This window comes from Gobius niger (genome assembly GCF_951799975.1).
Source record: "Gobius niger genome assembly, chromosome: 2".
In the NCBI taxonomy this organism is placed as follows: domain Eukaryota; kingdom Metazoa; phylum Chordata; class Actinopteri; order Gobiiformes; family Gobiidae; genus Gobius; species Gobius niger.
The window spans coordinates 13,928,784-13,949,628 of record NC_136853.1 but is presented as its reverse complement, the minus strand read 5'-3'; the positions used below and the strand labels follow the sequence as shown (position 1 = coordinate 13,949,628).

At 43.6% G+C, this 20,845-nt stretch overlaps 1 protein-coding gene across 1 annotated transcript; it reads left to right on the top strand.

Moving 5' to 3' along the window:
* Positions 1 to 760: 760 nt before the first annotated feature.
* LOC306959917 (chondroitin sulfate proteoglycan 4-like) lies at positions 761 to 20,838 on the top strand (the record flags this gene model as incomplete). Its single annotated transcript, XM_079552172.1, has 22 exons — positions 761 to 794; positions 2,117 to 2,280; positions 3,438 to 4,532; positions 4,740 to 5,147; positions 5,516 to 5,637; positions 7,070 to 7,178; positions 7,258 to 8,589; positions 9,411 to 9,503; positions 9,719 to 10,216; positions 10,290 to 10,382; positions 10,452 to 10,637; positions 10,822 to 11,004; positions 12,636 to 12,812; positions 13,031 to 13,229; positions 13,511 to 13,642; positions 13,890 to 14,065; positions 14,762 to 14,951; positions 15,018 to 15,189; positions 15,309 to 15,681; positions 17,239 to 17,391; positions 17,466 to 18,047; positions 19,657 to 20,838. Coding segments are annotated over 22 exons (7,527 nt in total), but the record flags the coding sequence as incomplete, so codon positions are not given.
* Positions 20,839 to 20,845: the final 7 nt, after the last annotated feature.

The window sequence follows — 20,845 nt, the reverse complement described above, 5'->3', positions numbered from 1 at the left end:
ATACTGGGCTTCACCCAAATCTAAAAGCTTCTCAACTGGAGAGCAACAATGTAACGCCTCATTTGAAAGCCAAGACCCACAAAAGGTGATGTTGTTTTTTTTAATGATTTTTTCTATCATTTTTTGTCTGTGTTTTTCTCACGTTTTCTTAGGTTTTTTGTCAGTGTTTTCCTCATGTTTTTGTTGACTTTTCATCCTCTTTTTCTCGCTGTTTTGATGCTTTTCTTTATAGCTTTTAGATTTGGGTAAAGCTCGGTTGAGGCGGGACCGGTGGCCCTAGAGCCAGTGGCCCTTCTGTGCTCTTCCAGAACGGACATATGGCCAGTCCGCCCCTGGTCACGAGGCAACTTTTTTCAATATTTTCCTTCTGAAACTGCATGGAAACACACTAGAGTTTGTTAAATCGATTGTTATTGGGTTGCTTTGTTCATAATTTCAGTCTTAAAGCATATCTACTGCTACGATATATGCCAATTTACTGTTTTATTTGGGGAGCGGCTTGGCATACGAGGGTGATGGTGGACCCCGAAGCCAAACCACTTGAGAACCACTGATGTAAAACATTGGCATTTACTGAAAGAAAATCCTTAACTTTAAGCTACAATGGTGAGGTTCGGCCCTTGGTGTTTTGGCAATGATGAAAATCTGCCCTGCACAACGCAAACTTGCCTACCCCTGCTGTAGGCCCACATTGTCGTATTCTTTATACCAGCAGCTCCCCCGTGTGTCCAAATGAAGCATTACACACTGACTGCCTGGCTGTGGGCGGAGCTTCACCTCACGGCGCTTTGCAGGTACAGTTTAATTCACAGCAGTAAATCCAGAGCAGGGGGAGGAGGTCCTGAGGGAGTTGCTGCTGTTGAGCCAAAGTCAGCCAGAGATAACCATGGAGAGCGCAGTGAAGCAGTGAAGCAGTGGAGCAGTCAAACGAAATGTGACCTGCTGCCAACATGATGGGGAGCTTTGTCACTCATCTTTTTGTATTTCTGATGATGGCAACTGGAGTTCACGGAGGTAAGAGGCTGCAAAAAACAAAACAAAAAAACAAAAAAACGACCATCGCGATCTGGCAAGGCTGTGGATAGACTGATCTTTAATGTGAGGGGGATTTCCAAACTAAGTGTTGGTTAAAATGTGAATAATGACCTGTAACCAATAAGTAACAGCAGCTTGTTGCAGTCCTTCTATCTTTACCCAGACAGATGAGATGTGTGATTATTGGAGCCACATGTGATTCAGGCCACTGTCAAGTCTATGCCACACTTCTCATATGTTGTGTGTGCATAAATGTTAACACTTATATTACTAGTTCACCCTTTGGATCCAAGTTTTACTAAATACAATTTAAAACAGATGGTTTTCATTTTGAATCACATTTTAGGACTAAACTGCAAATGAAGAATTACTTCTAAAATGTTGAATCAAAGTGATGAGCAGATTTTCATAGCTCTCACAACAAACCTACCTGCCTCACACTTTATGCATTTACAACAGAGGTGTCTGTGACAGTAGGAAGATTACATTAATAATCCAATGTTCACGGCTCCCATAGAGACAGATTAGGGATGATAATCTTGGCTGGCATGCCTGGCCAAGATGCTGACTCTGAACTTTAGTTTTGTTGTAAATAATAGACACACAAGAATTAATCCGATTTATATCTGTGTTTATGAAATTACTTTGAGAGTCTTTGTGTTCGTGCAAAAGAACAACATGTTTATCCCCCAGCAGAGCAGCAGTTATTTGCAATTATTATACAAGCAGTGTTTAGGAATTAGCTCAGTGCATCTCTGTTTCAGAGTTGTTGCAAAACTTCCAGTTCCTATCAATTGGGTCAGTGGAGGGGGTTAATTAACATCCATAATCCTGCTTCAAAGTGCTAGCCCGGCGAGTCCAGAAGTGCATTAGCGCCTATTAATTGACTTCAGATAACAAACACAGCATTGACCAACTTCAATGTCAATATCTTTAATTGGAACGTTTTAGAGCTTCCGGTCACGGCATCTGGGTTTAAAGATCACTGAACTGAAATAAATAAAAACACTGTTTGGAGAATGTTCTTGGATTTGCATGAGCCGTCTTTTAACCCCAGTTTTCTCCGAATGGGGTTTTTCAGTGTCTTTCTATGGTGACGGCTACATCCACCTGCGCTCAGTGGAGTCGTCGGTCCAGACCAGCGTCCATGTCAGGTTCCGGAGCTCCAGTCCAAACGGGCTGCTGTTCCTGGCAGCTGGGAGTAGAGACTTTGTGCTGGTGGAGCTCATCTCAGGACACCTGCAGGTCTTCTATAATTCATTCCTCTGTAGCTGTACACATTAGAAAACATGTTAAGCTTGCACTGACAATTCATGCTTGATTGCGAATAGTGAGGAAAGCGATCAGCATCCGTCTTTAGATTCTAAAGATTGATCATTTTAATTTTAAAGTTTAGAAGACATTATGAAAAGCCAAGGTGTTCTTTTTATGAGAAGTTTTACCCAGGCCCACTAATGCTCATATATTTAGGTATTTACTACTCTGAGCACTGCCAGAGGGGGACGCCATGCACACGTGTTAGGTCCGCAAGCTTGCCAAGGAGAAAAGTAAAGCCTCTGGCACTGAGTTCATTTTAGAACAAGTTTCTTCTTGACTTTGAGGTTTTGAGTGGCCGATAATGATAATGTTTGTTCAAGTATGGCTCACATTAAGAGCTTGGTTTACCTGCTTTTTTATATGTGTATTGTAAACTAACATCAAGTCATTAGTGAGTAATACTAAACTTTATCAGTTTTATGTTAATTATAGATTTTTGACAACACAAGAATGTGAACCTAATTGCCTAACCTCTAATAACATTGCAAAAATCACACAGTGTATAATTCTGTCAAATCTTAAAAGTGCACTAAGCTTCTATACAAGTACCTTACCTTCAAAGTGACAAATACATGCTATTGTCTATTCCATTGGCCTTGCATATTGCCTTAGTGCTTTCAACCTTTTTTTGTGCCTCTGTCTTTAGCTTATTGGATTTGACAGGGATGGTGGTTTTCTGGCTGAAAAGATTGATCAGAACACCACAATAGCCAAATAATGAAATAATGTTGGATCTGAAATTTCCTGTCGGCCCTGGTTAAAAATCAAATTATTTCACAAATAGGACTATCCGACTTTAGAAAAATATCAATTTTTATATTATATATATTTCTGAGTTTTGCAATTAGGGTTGAGGGATATGGAAACAGCGCATTGTCTTCCAATCTTCCATTGTACTGTTCAAAACTACAAGCAAGTGCGATTACTGCCGCAAGATTGACAAGTAAAAAGCTTCACGTTGATAGATTTGCCATAATAACACCATGACAGACAAAACCATATAGATAGTTAGTCTTTGAAGCCAATTTTAGTCCACTGTGCACATTTTTAACACTACCACCGTCTGTTTCTTCTATCCCATTCAGGTCCGTCTTAATCTGGGATCGGGCGAGCACTCCCTTCACTCAGAAAAAGGCCTCCATCTCAGTGACCTGGCCTGGCACTCCATCCAGCTCACCCACGACCACCACAACGTCACGCTGACCGTGGACCGCAGCGGCCACTCCAGCCTCCGCATGCCCGGCCCCGATCTGGAGCTCAGCATTGACCACGGCTTGTTTGTAGGCGATAAAGCTTGGCTCACTCAACCCTATCTCCTAAACAGCACTCTCGGATTTCGGGGCTGCATGGACGAAGCGGTTTTCAACGAGTATAACTTACTGGCAAGCCTGAGACCGTACTCTGGCTACAAAAGCGTTTACGAGGTGTCTCTGGGATGCAGCCCGCAGTTCTCCGCCACGGAAGAAGATCCGGTTAGTTTTTTCAGCTCTAAATCTTTCATTTCGCTTCCGACGTGGGAGGTGCCGCAAGAGGGGGTCTTCGAATGTGAACTCCAACCCCCGATCCGACAGGCAGACGGAGTGGTTTTGTACAGCGCGGGCAGACAGGGAGCGTTCGTTGCCGTAGAAGTCCAAAATGGCCACCTGCTTGCGACAATCGGCAAAGGAACGAACAGAGTTAGAATGCGCTCTTCGTCAAACCTGTACAACAATCTCACCTGGTATCCCATCCAGCTACGCCTGCTTCCCCACAAGATGCAACTCAAAGTGGGTGAAGAAATCGCAATGACCAACTTCTCCGTGGAGCTTCAGTCCATTCACCTTCACGGAAATCTGTACCTCGGCGGCCTTAGCGAGCAGGCGAGAGCAGAGGCAAGGCGGTACGGACAGCTCTCGACTCAACCAGAGGGACAGTTCGGCTCATTCAAAGGATGTCTTCGGGAAATTAAAGTCAACGCTCAAAGAACAGGGCTCCCCCATGCAACTGTTACCAAGGATCTCACCACCGAATGCGACAGGAGAGATGTATCGATAACCACCACAACCCCAACGGAGTCTCCGCAGATGGACACCACCACGGGCCAATCGGTCAACACCAGGAAGCACCCGCAGTTTCTGGTGCTGAAGAAACTAGAGGTGGCAGAAGGAGGACGAGCTCTACTAGAACCGAGGCATATTAAGGTGAAATGCTGACTTTATTTACTCCACTTGACTATTGCAGTAACAATATAGTTGCAAGATTAAGCTTAATTTGGACATAGTACGTTGAAATGTCTGAAAATCAGTTTTAACATTCTCTAGAACTGGACCAGATCAAGACTAAAATGAGGGAAAATAATGAAAGCATGAAAAAATATAGTATTTTAATTTCCTGACCCTCACCCACAGGTCAACTTGAATTATCGAAAGCTAAACATCCACCCGTCCCAGCTGATGTTCCGCGTTGAAGCCCAGCCGATCCACGGCCACCTCCGCTTGGACCTCCTCCCCTCCTCAGAGATGTATTTAGAGGGAGAGCAGGAGAGGACGGCCGTGATCGGAGCAGAGCGGGATCTCGCCTTCAGCATCGTGGACCTATGGCAGGGCCGCATCATGTACGTCCACAGTGGGTCTGAGGAGGAGAGCGACTTCTTTATGTTTACGGTCTACAGCAGCGGGGAGAAAGAGCTACCCCTGTTTCTGAAGGGGAATCGTCTGCATCGCTTTGACATCAGCATCAGTCCAGTCAATGACGGTCCCGTGCTGAGTCTACCCGAGGGAAACCAGTTTGCCCTGCTTGAAAACTCCAAGAGACAGGTAGGCGATGTCATCTTAGCACTAGGGCTGCACAATACATCGGGAAATTATTGTTGTCATAATCAATTGTGCAAGAAGATACAAGATATCGCAGGGAGGTCTTCCATTTGAATAAGGTTTACCAATTGAAAAGCAAATGTCACCTTTGTTTTGGTCCTTATTTAGTATTTTTCAATAATGAAAAAAAAGGTACATGGAAAAGAAATTGCTTATGATTGTTCTGGTTGAGTACTGTGTGATATTGCAATAGTATGGTTATCACAGTATAGTAGACAGTTATCAGTTTTTCCTGATGTCTTGCAGCCTTTCTCAGAACATTTACATCTTCTGTAACTTATAAGCTCATACATACCCTTGCAAACCTCCAGCTAACAGTAGACGTGCTGAGAGTGACTGATCCAGACAGTGCTCCAGAGGACTTGGTGTTCAACTCGTTGGCCGACATCAGAACAGAAGCAGGATACTTAGAACACCAGGATTATCCGGACAGGTTGGTGGCTCCATTCATACATTGGTTCGATTAGAAAAGAAAATGGATCGTTTCTTGTACCTTTGATAAGGCTATATTTTTGTGGGCATGTAGAAAAAAATGTATATTCCAGTTAAATATGTTTTGGGAGTCAATCATTCCTCAATAATCATAATCAAGCATTTTTTTTTAAACCATGTAATAGTCTTTGGGGCAGTTTCAGTGCCACTGCAAGTCATTTTGGGGCCCTAAGCAGAAATGTTTGATGGTGCCCCCTCCACAGGAAAAAAAAAAAAGAAAGGGGTGAAATTGGACACACTCTTGAAATGACAATTGTAGAAATTAATTATTCTAATTGAGTTTAGTTGTAATAGTTTAATTGTTGGTGCTCCCAGAACCTGAGTTTCTCTGCTCCACCTGCCGCTCCATGCTTCAGCTCGTGTGATCCCTCTCTCTCTGTGCCTTCCTCTCTTTCCTTTTTCACTTGCGACTACGAGCACCGGCACCAAAGAACACTGCATGAGGCAAAGGTTTTGTCAGGGCATCTGGACTCACATTTGCTGATGTAAAATATGAGGCTTTTAAGCAGTGCTAGGAAGGTGCAAAGTGTCCACTGGAATCCTGTTTACACAGTTTCTTTTGGAGTCGCCCCTGGCCACCAGGGGGTGGTATTGCAGTAATGTGAGCCGTCCTATCTCCACAACCAACCTCCAAGATGGGGTAAAATAGGGTAGTTTCCCGGCTAAAACAGGAGACTTGACAGCTATTTAACCTTGCGACAACTGCTACTCAGGCCACTGCAGGCGGCATTCAATTTGGAGAGGCAGAGGAATCTTTTTTCATTATTATTATTATGTTATAGTACAGGAGATAAAACTAATATGGGAGGATGGCGTGAAGGAGAAAAATATGGTAGTTTCCCGGCCAAAGCGGGACACTTGACACAGCTGACAGCTCGCGCGGCACAGGCGTCCCTCCTTGTTTTGAGTCGTATCATTGTGTTAATTGGCACACATTTCTATAACTGTTCCTTCTCACCGTTCTCACTGAATATAGGCCGTTCTTTTGTCAACTAATAAAACAGCGGCTAGTCTGCTTGTTAATGCGCTACTATAAATAAACTAGACCTTGATCACAAAACCTCCAAAATATAATTTATGCCACCTTTATTGAAACACTACAAAAAGGCTATGCTATTTTAACCAGCAGATTTTGAAACATTAAAAAAGGTTTAAGACCATTGACAAATGAAAAATACGCAACATTGTAATCCTGCATTTCTTCCAATCTTCTAGTAGTTATAGAGCCGCACCTATACATATGTTTTTATTGTTTGTTTATTCATGCACAAGTTTGCATTCTGTGAGAATAAATATTTGGAAATTATTATGTGCAAAATAATACCAAATGTTACCTGCACAAGGTAATATACTTATTTCCTTGTTTTTTTCAGGCCCATTAATATATTTTCATTGCAAGACCTAAAGGACAATAAGATCAACTTTGTGCACAGTGGAGTCCCAAACTCCAGACTGCCACTGCGAGTTAGTGATGGGGAAAAGGTAAGTCGACGGCCATAAGTAATAGAGATATCATTCTGATGATTAACTATAATTTTAATGTTTATTTCTCACCGTGTAGCTCAGCAACACTGTCATTTTAAGAATCATGGCTGTGCCCCTTGAGTACAAACTTACCAACAATGTCCGGCTGGAGGTGTGCCAAGGCAGATCGGTCATCGTTTCCACCAATCACCTCGCTGTTCAGGTCAACGTGGCCAACCAGGGATTGGAAGTTCGCTATGACGTCACAGAGCCGCCCCGATACGGCGAACTCCAGAGGCTGCACTCCAGCGGCGAATGGAAATCCACAACTAGTTTCTCACTGAAGCTCCTAGAAAAAGAGCGGATCAGATATCTAAACACTTACTACGGCATTCAGAGTCAAACCGATGCCACAGATCAGCTTAAATGTAAGGTTTTCATTGGGTTAAATGCTTTAGAGGAGATAGCGGTTCCCATAGTAGTCCATTGGATTTATTTTAAAGTGACACGAAGCAAGATGGAGCTCAACGGTGCTCAGGAAGCAACTCTCACCCCAGAAGATCTTCACGCTATTTCAAAAGGCGTGAAGCTACACGAGAACGAGCTACGTTTCCGATTGTTGAACCTTCCCAAGAAAGGGCAGCTCCATTTCGACAACAAAGTCCTTAAAATCAATTCAACGTTCAGCCAGAGGAACGTCACCGATGGCTTGGTCGTGTACAAACTTCTCAACAGCGCACAAGAGGACATGAGAGACTTGTTTAGCTTTCAGTTATTTTCAAAACAAGCAGAGTCGGCGGTTTATGACTTTAGAGTCAACGTCAGAGCGGAGTCAAGCGCTGTTACTGTGCAAAATAAAGGACTTTCCATTTTAGAAGGGGCGAGCAAAGTGATCACGCAAGACGTCCTATTCACCCACGCAGGAAGCAACCGGGATGTGGAGTACAGGGTGGTGGCACGTCCCAGCCATGGCTACCTGCGAAGGATCAACCTCTCCAACTCAACGTCCATCAGTGACAACATCGAGACATTCACGAACCAGGATGTAATGCAGGAGAGGATCATGTACGTGCACGATGACAGCGAGACCAAGCAAGACTTCTTCACGTTTCAGATCGGGGTGTATAAAGCGCACAGAAACGGAGTCAAGAAGGAGGACAGCTTGGATCAAAAGGAGCGCAGGTTCAATATTTCAGTGCAGCTGGTCAATGATCAGAAGCCGGTCCGAGTGGTGGATAAGGTTTTCCACGTGGCGCGAGACGGGCAGAGGCTGGTGACCCTGAATGACCTGCGCTTTCGGGACGACGACTCGGACTTCGACGACAGCTGGCTGGTCTACACGCGCAGGGGGATTCCACTGGGGGAGCTGGTGCTGGCCACCGACCCGAGCCACAAGGTGTATGAGTTCACACAGCGCGATCTGGAGCAGGTATGACAGTGTAATATTCATACTGAGATTATCCTACAGATTCAACTACTACATTATAATGTCTCTATGTCGACGTCTGATTCTGAAATTGTTCAAATTATTAAAAGAATAAGCTTCGTCTTTCTGCATCATTCATAGCAAATGGATGGAAGGCACAGAACTCAACTTTTATGAATGTTTTAAAAAAGATGACAGTGATGGAGTGGGTCTGCCGTGACAATAGTTGCGTCATGGAATTTTTGTGTTTTTTAAGTAGTATTTTTCACATAAACGTTCCGTAATGCACCTTTAAAGCAGCACTAGGTAACTTGTTTACCTTAATAAATCCTTTTCGTAGTCCCTCTGGGGGTAATACAAGTGTTAATGGGATGATTGGGGGGTCTGTCATCTCCCCCTGGTGTCTCTAGCCAGAAAGCCACAATAGCAACTTTGCCTGCATTGGGTTGGAGGCCCCAATACACACTAATGGAATCACGAAGAAGAAGCAGGCTAACAGGGAAAGCTAACTTTGGGCTAGCGCCACTTAAACAGTATTTACAGCCAAGTTTGAGAGAAAAAAATGATCTCCATTGTGTAATTGGATGTACAATATCCCTCTCTCCCGTTGTCTTGTCTGTCAGCGCAGTATTTACTCTCACGGACAATTAATGAGTAAAAAACTGTAACATGCTACGACACCTGCAGTGGGGCTCATGGCCTCTAGGGGCATGAGTTACTTAGTACTGCTTTAAATGTATACAATAAAACTATAAATTGCATGTTTTGTGTAGTATGGAATATGACAGACCATGTTTGATACCATCTTCTCTATCGTCTTTCAGAAAAAGGTTTTATTTGTCCACAGAGGAGTGAGCTTTGGACGTTTTGTGCTGTTTGTAACTGATGGGAAGCATTATGTTTCTACACTACTGGAGGTAAACAAAAAATCTTACACTTTATCTGTAAACTTATGATGACACTGCCCAAATCACCAGATATGATGATTTTTTTTTTGTCTGCTCAAACTACACTAGAAGCAAAACGACAAATTGAACTACTATATCTTTAATGAAACTAATACATAAATAAAATTAAAAACTAAAAGTTAGCCAAAATAAGCAAATGTACTGAATTATATGTCTGCTTGCAGGTGATGGCTCAAGATCCTTATTTACAAGTAGAAAACAACACAGGCATCATGGTCCAACGTGGTGGAGTCACAATCTTAACATCTGCCAACCTCAGTGTCATCAGCAATTTAGACATCAGAGACCCAGCGGAAGTGACACTGGAAGTTTTCCTCCCTCCTGAACACGGCTTTCTCTATTTTATCGACAAAGATTACGAACCAGCAACAGAAGCAGATGCGATTTCCACTTTTAGCCAGAGGGATTTAGTGGCTGGGCGTCTGGCCTATCACCACGATGGGAGCCAGGACATGTCAGATGTGTTCAACATGACAGCGAGGGCCAGGGAAGGGAGTGCAGGTCAGGGTTCAAACACAGGGAGGAGAGAGGCACACTTGGACGTTGGAGTTACAGTGAGAATTTACCTGGAGAGCCACCAGATGGCGCCAAACGTCCTCACTAACCAGCCTGTGGTGGTGGAAGAGGGCTGCAATATCTCCATCAGCAGGCGGCATCTAGAGGTAGGCTTTCTATTTTGAATGGCGAGGAACTCTAACAAATGTCCGTTGTGTCTTGTGCCTTTCTGTTGTGCAGGTTGTGCATGAGAACAGCCTGCCCTCAGAGATAGTTTTCACTGTTCTAAGTCCTCCCTCGTTTGGCTCGCTCCAGAAGAACGCCACAGGCCAGGTCTAAAACATATTTTATTTGTGGTAAATGAGGTCTTGCTGCTAACCATCTCCTTTTGGGGTTTTACAGGAAAATGCAGTGAAACCTATATCATCTTTTACACAAGACGATATTAACCAGGGTTTGATTGTTTACCATCAACTTACTCCAAGATACACTAATGACTCCATTTTACTGGAAGCCACTAATGGAGTGACAACAGCTGGACCCATCAGGCTGGAAGTGGACATAATCCCTCGACTTCTACCACTGCAGGTACACTGGGTACAGGAGGGTTGTCTACCGTAGATTCTAGACACGCATGTCATCTGGGTTACACATGCATTATTTCAAGGCATAGTAAACAAATACCAAGGTTAAGTTGTCTAATTTAGTTGCAAACACTTAAACAAAGCATTATATACGGCCTTAACTTTGAGTGCTGATCATTTTCCTGTAGGTGCTAGATTTGAGGCTAGATGAGGGGTCATCGCTGCGGCTCACCCCCGACCTCATCAAAGTCAACAGTCACCACTTTGCGGGGATGAACTTTCTTTACGAGGTTGTTGCGCCGCCTCAGCACGGACATCTGGAGCACACCAGAATCCCAGGAATGCCAATAACTGCATTCACTCACTCTGAGGTAGTGTGACCTACATCATGTTCATTTCTTAGAGTGGGTGCGGGCCCCTTTCGGATACATAACCACTTTTGCAGAAAGGAAAAAAAGAAAAAACAAATATTGGTTTATTTGCATTCATCTTAACTTCTACTAAGTGGTTCCCATCCCATTTTATTATGTTGCCCTTGAGTTTTTCCCCAGCCTTGTATGATGATTATAATGATAATTGTAATGATAATGTAGCCACAGCTGCCATGTGGGTCGAGTTAGTCTGCCTGTCTGCCAAGCTATCATCCCCTCCGATCACCACCAACCACTGCTCTACCATCTGAGTCACTGTCATCACCTCCTTTTCCTCCTACCTCCAAAGGACTGCTGCTGATTTAGAAGTAGTCAGAAAATTAAATCCCCTTTTAAATAAAAATTTTTTCACATATAATATATTTCAAAGTATGAAAGGGTCAAGTGTTTGTATACCTCATAACGCTGGTTTGAATGTGTTTTTTAACTATTCAAAGGAGAATATACCAACTTTTCTTTTTTATATGAATATATTGTATCTATAGTTTTCATTTTTAACAAACACAAAAACAAGAGGAAAGCAACAAAACAACAAAAACCCTCTCTCCACATGACAAGACATGAAAAAATTGTCAAAATAGAAATAAACATCAATTTTACATTCAAGATTCAAGATTAATTTGTTCGTCCCGAGGGAAATTTGTTTTGGACGCAGAGGCTGCCGCACATACTATACATAAATCAAACAAAAACAAATACAATGAACAAATACAATGACATAATGACAGGACTTAACTTTCAAAACAGAACATTACAAAACACAATCACCGCTCTACTTTTTGGCCTGAGTTCAGGAGACCCTCCAAAATGGGGAGGAAGGAGTTCTTGTACCTGTCTAGGTATCTCCTTTTGTGTTTGATAGGGACTCGATAGCGTCATCTGGATGGGAGCAGCTCATACTGAGAGTGCAGGACATGGAATGGGTCTGAAGTAATTTTCCTTGCTTGTTTGATGACAACCTCCTCAAATATGTGATGGATATTCTGCTACTCCCATCACTTTGTGTGCCGTGCGCACCATCCTAGTCTATTCAGATTTTATTTTGACTGTCAAATTCATGAACCGCATTCCATATCTGATTAAGCTTCCAACAACAGCATCTCTGTTCTATCCGTCTACACGCTGAGTTTACATGGACCCATGAGCGGACGATGTGGACACCCAGGTATTTCTAAGAATGAACTTGGGTGACCTCAATGTTGTGAATAGAGAGCGGGGTGTGGCCTTGTACATGTCCTGGGTCAAAAACTTTTTTTTTTCCATTGACACCACCGAACAAAGCACTCCACCTCCACTGTATATGTCGATGTTTTTATGTCTGTGTTCATGAGTCCCAGGATGGCAGTGATCGTCAGAAAATTTGATAATGAAAGTGCTGGTTTGACTGGTGTGAAGGGTGAACAGAATTGGCGAGTTAACGCAGCCCTGTGGTGCGGTAGTCTGTGGGCATGTCAGGTTTATTTTGCCAACTTTTCTACCCCCTCAAGTCAAACTCAAATAATCAGTATTTATCTGTAAATAATGATGTTCCGCATATATATATAAATGCAAGCTTTTGTTACTGTCTCCAGGTGGAGCGAGAGTACATCTCCTACATCCATGATGGAAGTGAAACGCTCACGGACAACTTCACCATCATGGCCAATCAGACAGAAGTCCAGAAGCACAGTCGGCCTCATATTGTTCACATTGACATCACACCTGTGAATGACGAGGCGCCGACTGTCACCATCAACAAGGGATTGAAGGTCGGTGGGAATTGAATATATTCTGCGACTGCAAAAAAGGCAGAGTCACATCTTTTAACTTTTTTATTAGAATTTTGCCATTGCAATATAAAACTAGGTTAGTTACATAAAATGCTTATTTTATATAGTATATAGGATGCAGTCAAGTTAAGTCACAAAGAACAAAAAGTGACTTGGTTGGTACTTTTATTCCTTGAAGCTGTGCTGTTGTGTTTTAGGTGTGGGCGGGCTCTGTCACCGAGGTGTCAGTGAACGAACTCAGTGCAGAGGACGTGGACACTCCGTCTGAAGGACTTGAGTTTGTTATCACTCCGCCCAGCAACGGACACCTGGCTTTGAAGACTTCCCCCTCAAGACACATCCTCAACTTCACCCAGAGCCACATCGAGACCAGGCAGCTCGTGTTCATGCACAATGGTACAACAACATTAATCATTTGTTGAGTTTAAACAAACATTAGTGCAAAGTTGAATGTATTTTTTTTTTTGCTGCTGTATAATACAAGAAAAAATCCTACCATATTTGATAACTGAATATTGAAATATCACTATCATCGTGACAACCCTACACTCCTCCCATAGATTATCTGTTCTGCATTTGAGATTATGACATCATAACATTTTAGCAAGTGAACACAGCAGATTTAAAGTCATATAAAGTTACAGTTTCAACATTTACTCTAACAGCTTTTTTTGCAGGTGCTTTGACTGGTGGCTTTCACTTCCAAGTGAATGACGGCGTCCACTTTGCCCCTCGTCAGATTTTTAGCACCACGGCCCATGCGCTGCTTCTGACGCTGCAAAAGAACCACCCACTGGAGGTCTATCCAGGTGTTTGTTCATAGGCTGTTATCCTGATTAATGGTAAAACTAATGATAATGCACACACTGTATACGAAGCAACAGGTGACAAGACCATTGTGTTTGGGATACACCTGTGATTTGAAAGCTTAGTAAATATAACAGTCAATCTAAAAACATGGCTCTGGCTTTAAGAGGGCCAGCCCGCCCAGAAACAAAAAGCCAACGCTACATAGAAGACGCCATGATTTGATTTGTCTCTGTTCTCTTTACACAGGCTCAGTCACACCCATCACAGCTCAGCATCTTCAGGCGCTCACCAACAGCCTCAGCCACATTAGCAGGAATCACTCAGTGGTGTTTACGGTCACATCTCCTCCCAAGCTGGGCCGCCTGGTGCGACGCCTGTCAGACAACTCCACACAAAACGTCTCGACTTTCACCCAAGACATGGTATGGTGGTTTTTACGTAATACAACTTTCCTGAGTTATGAGACTGGCCTGAACTCTGACAATGTTCAAACCCTGGCTGAAAATAGTCTGAAAAAGCAGACTATTTTCACCCTGGCTGAAAAAGCAACGAGTGTATCTGCACTCGTTGCTTTTTGAATAATTAATGATCGATTTTATTCAGCCTCAAGTGTAATTTTATGTTTCTATGAAGGTTAATTTGTGTTTTTATTATAAAAGCAAGTCGTTTTTTTTTATAAACTGACATGTAGCTAAGTTTTTTTAATTATGTGAACCAAATTATATTTTTTAAACTTTCAATTTTGAAAAGAAAGTCTGTAAAACAAATGTGGTGCGGAAAAAAAAAAAAATCATTGTAAAAAAAATTAGATGTAAAATGAAATCGGTCAAAAAATCAGTGCCAAAAATTCAGTGTTGAAAATATTAACACAATCTTTTTTTCTTTTTCTTTTTTTACACTAAATTTGAAAACATAATTTCTTATTTTCTTTTTTTTTTTGTAAATTAGATTTCAGAATTCAGATGCAAGATCGGATTTTGGTTGTTGAAAAAAACACAAATTCATCTTCATGTTTCTTCCTTTTAACACATTCTTCCATGCATTGATTGTGGCAGGTCTTGTGACCCACTTTTGGGCCCTGACCCACTAAGTGTAAAAATGTCCCATTTTTCTTTCAGATAAACGATGGGCTACTCCTGTATCAACAAACGCCAGCGACAGTTGGAGGGTCGTTACCCGACTCTTTCTCTTTCACTGTGTCCTCGTCTCCGGCTTTCCTCCCTCCTCACACATTCTCCATACTTGTGTACACTCAGGGCAATGAAAGCCAGGACCACTTCTATAAGACCAGGCTAATCAATAATGCTGGTAGGTAATGCAAAATCACCATGAGCATAACCCTAAGCTTTCTATCACACCTTGTATGTCTTTCAGGAGCTGTTGTGGCCGAGGGAGGTAGCGTTAAAATTGACAGATCTAAGCTTGACGCCTCGAATCTTATCATGAAATTACCCAAAGCTCAGCATAAAGGTCATAAAATTATGTATAGTGTGATTGCTCTTCCCAAACACGGAGTTCTTTCTATCCAGGGGCATAACTTAACCAGGTACAACTCTTATTCTACAGGTGTATGTTTAGGCTTAGAATGACACAATATTAAAAAATGCATCAGAAGAGTGAATAATAATAACAATAATGATGAATAATAATTTCTTCTCCTTCCAGGGACCAGCCTGACTTTTCCCAGGTCACTCTGAACAAGTTTGGCATCACTTACCTCCACGACGATTCAGAGACGACCAGCGACAGCTTCACTTTCAGGGCCTGGGTGGCTCCCCTGGGCTCTTCTGCTCCTTCTGCCCTGTCCTTTCTCAAAGCCCTTTCCTCTGAGTCTCCCTCCTACTCCCCCCTGTACTCTGCTTCATCATTAGCACACCAGGTGTCCCATCATCATGCTAAAGACAGCATGGCAGTGACCGAAACGTTCAACATCACAGTGACACCGGTGAACGATCACGCTCCTCTCATCAGGAGCCGGGCCCCGAGCCTGAAGGTGGTGGTGGGGGAGAGAGTTGTGCTCGGACCTGACCATCTTCAGGTAGGATGGAGTTGGGAAAGGTCAACACTTGCTATATTCACAGTTCAGGGAGAGCAACAGCATGCATAAGTGTCAACCAATCGAACCAGAAGCATTGTAGTGTCCCCATTTTTTGCTGGTTCAACAAAAAACACAACACTAATATAGCGTATGTGAACTAATAGGGCTGGGGATGCTTTGGTGGTTAGCGTTGCGCCTTTACCTACCCTCCCGATGGCCTGTAGGACACTCCAAGATCAATTGTTTTTTAGGTTTTCAGTGCTGATTCAACCGTATCCATGGGCATGTATACGTTCCATTACAAAAACCTACCAGAAACACTAAAAAACCTGAAAGCCACAGGGATGGAAAGTAAAGGCACCAAGCTAACCACACATACAGCTGCTGTGACACTGAAAGGTCAAATGCGCTTGAATATGAACTTTTTTTTAAACATAAAAAGTTGCTTAGTGCATCTTTAAATTATACCAAAATGGTATAGAACAGGGGTCTCCAACAGGCGGCCCGCGGGCAAAATCCGGCCTGCGTGATGATTCAATCAGGCCCCTGACTTGTAGAGCACAAATTCATAAGTATCTAAAAGTCTCTAGCCCATTCCTGTACACAGAGTTATGATTTTTGAGGAAATAACCAGTATGCTCACTCCAGCCACTAGGGGGCAAAAAAAAAGGACAGAATTCCACACGTGTCCAGCAGGGGACGCTGACATAAGAAGAGATCAGGACATAAACAACACGTTATAATCACGTGGTAAATGGGCAGTCTGCCCCTGGGCGGCTGTGGCTACAATAGTAGCTTATCACCACCAAGTGCTGAGTGAATGAATAATGACTACAGTGTAGCAGAGACTTGTGACAGAGGCTTGTAAAGTGCAATACAAGTGTGAGCCGAGGTTAAAGTCCTGTCAGGCTCATTATTATTCATATATTGAAAAAAGTTTCCTCAATAGTATTTTCCCAACCAAGACATATTTTCCTGGAGCTTTTGTTTATGGACCCCGGCAATACAATCTCGTATTTTAGTTAAGTATTTTAGCCCCCAGCGAAATTTACTTGGAGACCCCTGGTATAGAAAAATATACTTTAGATACTACTGTTATAAAAAAATAAAAGCATTGAAAGCAGGCACCATACAATCTTTTTTTTTAATATCTTTAGAGACCAGGTTTTGATACCTGTTGGTTCAGGGACAGCATCACAGGAAGTTTTTTTTAGCTCAAATAAATGAAACACATCTTTTATGTAATAAATTGACATTATTGTTCTGTTTACTGGTCCTAGATGACAAATATTTTAGTATAGTATCAAACTAAATACTTAGGTACCTTTAAAGTACCCGTATCGAAAAAAAAAAGTAATACGTATGAAATTATAGTGAATACATTAAAATACAAAGATGCAAAAATCGAAGTACCATCATTTTTTTCTTGCCCAATTTTGTGAAAAAAATAAATATAGGCCTTAAATCTCTTCTAGTTTATAGCATTCTTCATAGAAAACTACTAATACTAGCCCCCCGTCTCTGCACATCACCATGGAAACACATGTACCGTTCTAGGTTGAAGACCATGACACTCCTCCAGAAGAGCTGCACTACATGGTGATCAGTAAACCCAACAATGGCTACCTGACTCTGGGGGAGAGACCTGAGCCCGTCATCTCATTCACTCAATACGACGTCAACCGCGGACGTCTGCACTTCATACAAAAGGTGACAGAAGATTGTGCGCACTGTGTTTGTATTTCATTCACAAATTCAATTCACTGTACAAATATTTGTTTTAGGGCGAACCAATAGCAGGAGTCTTCTATTTCAACGTTACTGACGGCCATCACCGCCCGCTCTACAAACTCTTCAGTCTGGAGGTGGTCAAGCCGTCGGTCTTCATGGTCAACAACACGGGCCTCTCACTGGTCCAAGGGAGAACGGCCGTGGTCCTGACAACCAATCAGCTGGCCGCGCAAACCAACAGCCGCGCGCCTTCCAACATCACCTACACCGTTACCTCCAACCCTCGCCACGGACGCATCGCGATCAACGACCAGGAGGTGACCACGTTCCGTCACGAGGACCTGCAGTTCGGCCGCGTGGTGTATCACATGACCGAGCTGAGCGAGTCAGAGGACAGTTTTGAAGTGTCGGCATCGGCGTCATCCCCCGGCGTGGAGTACGGGAACGTGAGCGCACGCACGGTGACAGTAAAGGTCCTCCCGCTCATTTACCTGAGGGAGCCGGTCCGAGTGCCCAGCGGGATCGCCGTCAAGCTGGGCAAAGCCATGATCGACGCCTCCGAGCTGGCCAGGATCAGCCGGGTCGACCCAGTGTTCGAGGTGCTGTCTCCTCCAAAACATGGAAAACTGGTTAAGGTAACTTTTGTGTTATTATAAACTTAGAGGGCCATTTATCAAGACAAGTGCTAAATAGTAAGTGACAGCTGGAAATGAGACAATTAGGGCCCCACATCTGGGCCCCTGACCAAATGCTTAGTAAATGACCCCCATAATACAACTCATTTATACTTGTACCTTGTTACTGTTACCACCTGAGAAAAACCTCAAAAGTAAGCGAGCACTTCTGGTCACTGAAGGAAAGTTCATCAACTTTTTTACAAACATTGGGGAAAAGTTTAAAGCTTTTTAAAATTTTAAAGGAGACTCAGCATATTCAGAGATAACTCAATGACCAAAGTGTGTTTAATGTACTGTATGTATCCTGATCTTGATACACAGCAATGATTAAAGGCTACCCAATACCTTTTTTAGAATGACAAGCAATGAAAGAGGAAACCACAAAAGTAAATGTGGTCCAAACTCATTCATAACTTTCCTAACATATTTGTAACATCTTCATTTTGCACAGGGAGTTTATCGGCACATTTCACAACTTGCAGGGTCACTTTTCAGACTTATGCTGCGTCCGAAACGAGCAGATTGCTAAGAGCTCTTACGCCAAACCGAATGTGCGTCAGCGTCCACCATGACAAGATGCTTCCGAATTGGGCTGTCAGTTAGGAAGTAGTTAGGAAAAGGAGCCTCGATGCTAACTAGCATAGCCACTTTAGCATAGGGACCTCTGGTGCTAACTAACCGGTGATTAGGAGCTATGTGCCGTCCCATAAGCCACTGCGCCAAACCCCCCACCCCACTTGGCTCCACCCTCGAGTGTTTCATGCGCAACCAGTGTTGATTGACAGGAGCACATTTAAAAACAAAAATAATAATAATAAAAAAATAAGATTCTGCACAAGCCAAACTTTATAAAAGTGACAAAATCCATATTGTCGTCCTCACAGCTCAGTCACATGTCAGTGTTAAAGAGGAAACTCAGGAAACGGATTAAATGCTTTTGTTTTCATTTAGTAGAAACTTAAGCCACATGGATCATTTGCTACTGTAGCTTTATGAAACAGCTGTTGAAATAAAATAACACTAAAGGGAAATGTATGGATCATTTGGATTTTTTTTCTCCTTAAATGTCTTTGTTTGGACACTATGTTGTTGTTGGACACTGTACACTAGGGGGCGACATGCACTTTTGCATGGCCTGCACTCCACTGATAACTTTAAAGAAGAAGAAAAACAGCTGTTGATGGTTGTCAGTTTATATTACAGTTTGTCCAGTTACATTGTTGCAATCTACATGTGAACGTTTGAAAGGCTAGACCAACTCAGATAAACATTTTCTAGCCGCAATCTGTCTGACCTTGAAACCAGGTCAGTGTAAACATAGTTGAGAGTGGATTTATGTCATTAAATATGGGCGGCGCCAGTAACAAGATAGATCCCTGCTTACTGAAACAAAAAGAGTTCAACCTGCTGCCAGAAATGATTTGCTGTGGCCTCAGCCTCTGGTAGTTAAAGGCGAAATGTCATTTGTTCTAAATCTGTTTTGGACCGAGAGTTTATGCAAACGTTGATCAACTCTTTTTACCGCCTTCCTCATTCTGTCATGCCTCTGTTTTGTGTTCATATCCAGATGACCTATGACCCCAGCCAGGCCTCTGAGGTCCTCAAGTCGTTCACTTTCCGCGATGTGGTCCAGGGTCGGGTCGCCATCGAGGAGAATCTCAGCGACAGTGACCATGACAACAAGTCCCGCCCTCTAACATCACAAGGCCACGCCCCCGCACTGCCCCTCAGCGACTCCTTCACCTTCCTGCTCAGAGCGGGAAACGTCCAACCGGCAAAAGGCGAGCTCCACTTCACCATCTTACCCCATCACCAAATGCACCACGGTTTGGTCGGCGTGCCCAAAGCGAACAAAACAAGTCGGGAAAACGCCCGCGCTCCGAGTCAAAACAGAACGACGTCGGGGGAGAAAGGAGCTCGAAAAGTGGGGCAAACCGCTTCGCCTCAAGACGGAGGCATTTTGCACCCGCACATTTTATCACCAAAGAATCACCAAAATAAAACACACCACAGGGGGCGCAGTCATCACCGCAATCACACGCGAGCGCACGGGGCAAGAACGCCAACGCAACAAAATCCCACGCCTCCGATTCCAGTCCTGGGTAAAAGTGAACCGGAAAACAAAGACGTGTACCCCGTTCACTTCGAAATCCTCCCCCGTCCTGCCTCGGACCCTCTCCTCATCATCCTGCCGCTGTTGGCCTGTCTCCTGCTCATTGTCGTCCTGGTTGTTTTGATTTTGGCCTTCCGCCATCGCAAGGAGAAACAAGCCCAAATGAGGCTACTCCAGGAGCTGGCGGCGCTGCCACCCATGTCGGAGAGCAGCGGCAGTCCAAGCTCGGGGGAGAGGAGCGTGGCCATGCCGAGTGTGCTGGTCACCCCACTCGGGCCGTCCAGCTGTCCGACGTCTCCGAGAACGCCCATCAGTCCGAGGAGGAGGAGTCTGGCGCCCGGGATGACCTTCTGGGGGCCGTTTGACGACGATGGGAATGTTGTGCCGAGGGAACCGCCTGAAAAGAATAATCTCCTTAGAAGTGACGTGTACAGTTCTGCCGCGTTCCAGAGCCCCCTAAGGTCAAGGTGCCCCACTCCCGCGCTGAAAGACAGCCAGTACTGGGTATGATGCGAACAAATCTGAAGAGAAGCTGTGCCTTAAGTTGTGTTTAGTCGCTGAAGGGCTTTGCTGTTGGGTAGATGGATGGACAATGAGGTAATTGCAGTTCATCAACTGTCATGAATATCGCGATAATGATAAT